The 3,953-nt window shown below is 39.2% G+C and overlaps 1 protein-coding gene across 1 annotated transcript; it reads left to right on the top strand.

Annotated features, from left to right (window-relative positions):
- Positions 1-336: 336 nt before the first annotated feature.
- On the top strand, positions 337-3,396 carry LOC143637136 (DNA-3-methyladenine glycosylase 1-like). Its single transcript, XM_077104584.1, has 2 exons — positions 337-1,555; positions 3,172-3,396. The coding sequence occupies exons 1-2, from the start codon at positions 495-497 to the stop codon at positions 3,188-3,190; spliced, it is 1,080 nt and encodes a 359-aa protein (XP_076960699.1). The 5' UTR covers positions 337-494; the 3' UTR covers positions 3,191-3,396.
- Positions 3,397-3,953: the final 557 nt, after the last annotated feature.

Raw genomic sequence — 3,953 nt, 5'->3', positions numbered from 1 at the left:
TCCTCTTGTTGGGCTCAGGGACCGTGGGTTTGTTGTGGGTCAGGCTGCGTTGAAGGCTGAATCGGGCAAAGTTGTTAAACACGAGAAAGCTTGTTTAGATAATCAACATGTCTTTCTGTCATTTTCCTTTGATACATTTGGTTTTCTGGCTCCAGAGGCTGTGAAATTTTTTAGTAGGGTTCAGCGCGTGGTACACGGAACCTCTTCAGCTTCTAGGTCCCAAAGCTTCGTTTTTAGCAGGATTGGCTTTGCTGTTCAAAAGGGGGTTGCGGCGCAGCTTGTTGCCCGTTTGCCTGCCACTTTATTGTAATCGTTTTATAGTAAATTATATAAAACTTAGATTAAAACTTTTATACCATAAACGGAATAATACCATCATCACCATCCTCATATTCTTAACCCTAAAAACACACATTCACCACCGCACCTGATTCATCACATCACACCACCCACTCACCGCCACATTCATTTCCTCCGGCCACCGCAACCTCCCCATGGACCCACCCAAACCACCACCGGAAGACTCATCACCCACTTCCGATAATAATCCCCAAATTACCCCTTCAAACCCTTCCAAAATCCCAATTCGCCCCCAAAAAATCAGAAAACTTTCATCATCTTCATCAATCGAACCAATTAACCCTCAATCCACCATCGCCGAAGCCGACGCTTCCAAAACCATCGTAATTCCACCCACCACCACCACCACCACCAGAAACCGCCGCCGTAACCCGTCCCGATCAACCCAAGATTTACCCAAAGTCATCAAACCCTTATCCGCACCCGGCGAGATCACCGCAGCTCTCGATCACCTCCGATCCGTCGACCCGTTACTTGGAAACCTTATCGACACCCACCCGCCACCCACCTTCGACTCGAACCAACCGCCTTTCTTGGCATTAACAAAAAGCATACTTTACCAACAACTCGCATATAAAGCCGGCACCTCGATATACACCCGGTTTGTTAATTTATGCGGCGGGCAAGACGGGGTTGTTCCGGAAACCGTGCTTTCGCTTACGCCCCAACAGCTTAAGCAAATTGGGGTGTCGGGGCGGAAAGCGAGTTATTTGTATGATTTAGCGAATAAGTATAGTAACGGGATATTGTCGGATGATTTGGTTGTGAAAATGGATGATCGGTCGTTGTTTACGATGCTGTCGATGGTTAAGGGGATCGGGTCGTGGTCGGTGCACATGTTTATGATATTTTCGTTGCATAGACCGGACGTGTTGCCGGTAAGTGATTTGGGGGTTAGGAAAGGGGTGCAGGTTTTGTATATGTTGGATGAGTTGCCGAGGCCTTCGCAAATGGAGCAGCTTTGTGCGAAGTGGCGGCCGTATAGGTCGGTTGGGGCGTGGTATATGTGGCGGTTGGTGGAGGCGAAGGGTGCTCCTGCCACCGGAGCGGCTGCAGCTGCTTTAGTGAGTAATGGGATTGGCGGGCAGCAGTTGGGGCAGTCGGAACAGGCGCAACAACAGCAGCAGCAGCAGCAACAACAACAACAGCTTCAGTTACAGCTTTTGGAACCGATTAATAGTATTGGGAGTCTCGGGTTGTTATTCTAATACCTTAAATCTACTTTCTTTATATTTTTTCGTATCTTTATTTATAGATCATGTTAATTAAGTTGCTCTTTTTGTGTAAACCGTTACACATTAATGTTTTTGCTTAATTACCTAGGGTATGCTTGGCAAAACTAGTTGTAGCTAGAAGCTGTTAGCTGATCGTTGGAAGCTGTAGCTGGTAGCTTTTTAGATATATTTCGATGTTTGGCAGAGTAGCTGGAGCTTTTAATAAAACGTATAAAATTTCTAAAATGGGCATAACTAAAAACAATAATAGTAAATGTATTTATTTTGGGAGGTTATTTAAGTAAATTAATATATTAAAAGCTTGTAGCTCTTTCTAAACGCTACTAGTAGGAGCTTTAAGCTTTTTTTCCTGACTTAAAAGCTTCAAGCTCCTTGAACCAAACAAAGCTTTCAATTGAGTAGGAGCTTTTTCTTAAAAGCTTGAAGCTCCTAAAAGCTTCCTGCCAAACATACCCCTACTCTGTGTTAGTGACTTAATGTTGGTCTTCCTTGCCTCAAAGCTTTACATTGCTTCTGTTAGTGTTCGATGTTCCTCGTTATTATTTCTAGCTTTTTTAGTAGATAAAGTTCCTTATCGCTAAGTGTGAGTGGCATGCATTGTTAAGTCAGTTACTATTTTATGGTCTCTTAGAGTTTGTATTTTGCTAATTTGAAGTATTAAAGTTTTTACTTAATTTGATTATATATGCGCAATCTAACACACACGTAAACGTACTCAATAAAATACCACTCATAAAGTGTGACACCTGTTAGAGGTTGCACTTGTTGAGACCTGTGGCCCAAAAACCTTTTTTTGACATGTGAAGTATAGTATTCAGATAACCAGATAACATAAGGCGTGGCGTAAAACAAAACAAACCAAAACATGAGTACTAAAAATAGTTGTAGTAAATTACCGATAACGGAGTAACAGACAGCTGTTCACTTGTGCTTGGTTCAACCTAATGTTGAATTTCTATTAAAGTTAGCACGCAAATGTCGTTAAACTTTCAAGCTGTATGCATATTTTTCATTGATTTAGCTATCCAATCCACTTATCATGGAAACAAATGACTTAAAGTTGGATGCATAAAGATTGAGGGAATAATATCTATTTGTGTATTTTTATTTTCTTGTGTCTTTTTCTCTTGAAGCAAGTCTAGAGTGTTTTCCCTGGAGTCTGTTGCTTATTGTGTGTATATTTATGCAATCCCTCGTCAAATGACATTATTATGATTGTTGTGTATGTATATTATTTTCCTTGTGGATTTTGGTTAATTGGTAGATGTTCTATGAATGTGGATGCGTGTTATGTTAACGTGTCAAATGGGCAAAGAAAAGAAACTAATAAAAAAGGAGCATTTCAAGTTTACGGGGAAGCATGTTTGTAACTTCTGAACTCGGATGCATTAAAAAGTTAGATACAACTTTGTTATACACTAACACTGTAATTTTTGCAAATAGGTTTAAAACGTTTGGACCCTTGTATTAAGATTTAACGATACGTTATGTGTCTATATGGTTACGATTAGAAAACCGACGACTGACTTACTAAGAGCTTTATGAAGTTATATAACCTGGTGCCTTGTTTCTGTAGGGCTTGCATTTGGGGGTAATGACATGGAGATTGCATCAGCAGCTGATTCAGTTGAAATAATATCTGTTAGATTACATAAAAGTTATGAAGATCATTGGCAGGTGTGTGTTAATTCTCTAATGGAGTATTTGGTCTGGGATTTAGTATTGTAAATGGATTGTCACAATAAAACCTTTATTCTATATGCCCATAATTTTCAGTTTTTTTTCTTTTCATTTTCAAGTGTGTGTTTGCCAATAATCTACTTATCTTGACCCTGCATTGTACATTGTACATATATTAGGACATCAAACTATTTCCAACCGGCAAATGAGGGTTAATTTCATGGAGTAGCATTGAATAAGATGCGATTTTTTTTTCTAAGAGTCGGGGCAGGGCTGCCATATGCAATGCAAAAGGTCCAACGTGCCATCGTTTTGTACCTTGCTATTAGTCTATTACCCTTGGTTAAACATTTTTGACACTAGCAGTGTAAATGTACCGAGCTCAAGCTTAGCTTGAGCTTAGCTCGTTTAACTGAAGAGAACTTGAGCTTGGCCTGTTGGCAATTTTTCAAGCTTGAGCTCGTCCCAAGCTTGGATTGTTTATTTTTTTGTTAATGATCTAATCTATATAATATATATATATATATATATATATATATATATATATACATTGACAATTATTATATATATTTATATACTTTATTGGAATATTTCACATAATAATAACTTAGTTTCTTTAGGAGTCCACTAAGGTCTTTCACAATTTTAACAACAAATACTAGTCAAGTGTTAATATTG

This window comes from Bidens hawaiensis, unplaced genomic scaffold, assembly GCF_021521415.1.
Source record: "Bidens hawaiensis isolate Kalapana, Puna unplaced genomic scaffold, B.hawaiensis_p1.1 tig00008125_1, whole genome shotgun sequence".
NCBI lineage: Eukaryota > Viridiplantae > Streptophyta > Magnoliopsida > Asterales > Asteraceae > Bidens > Bidens hawaiensis.
The sequence above is the reverse complement of the archived record's forward strand: the minus strand, read 5'-3'. Positions and strand labels throughout refer to the sequence as shown.

What these genes read in the sequence shown, in the direction of transcription:
- LOC143637136 (XM_077104584.1), top strand. Translation starts at nt 495, where the DNA reads ATGGACCCACCCAAACCACCACCGGAAGACTCATCACCCACTTCCGAT.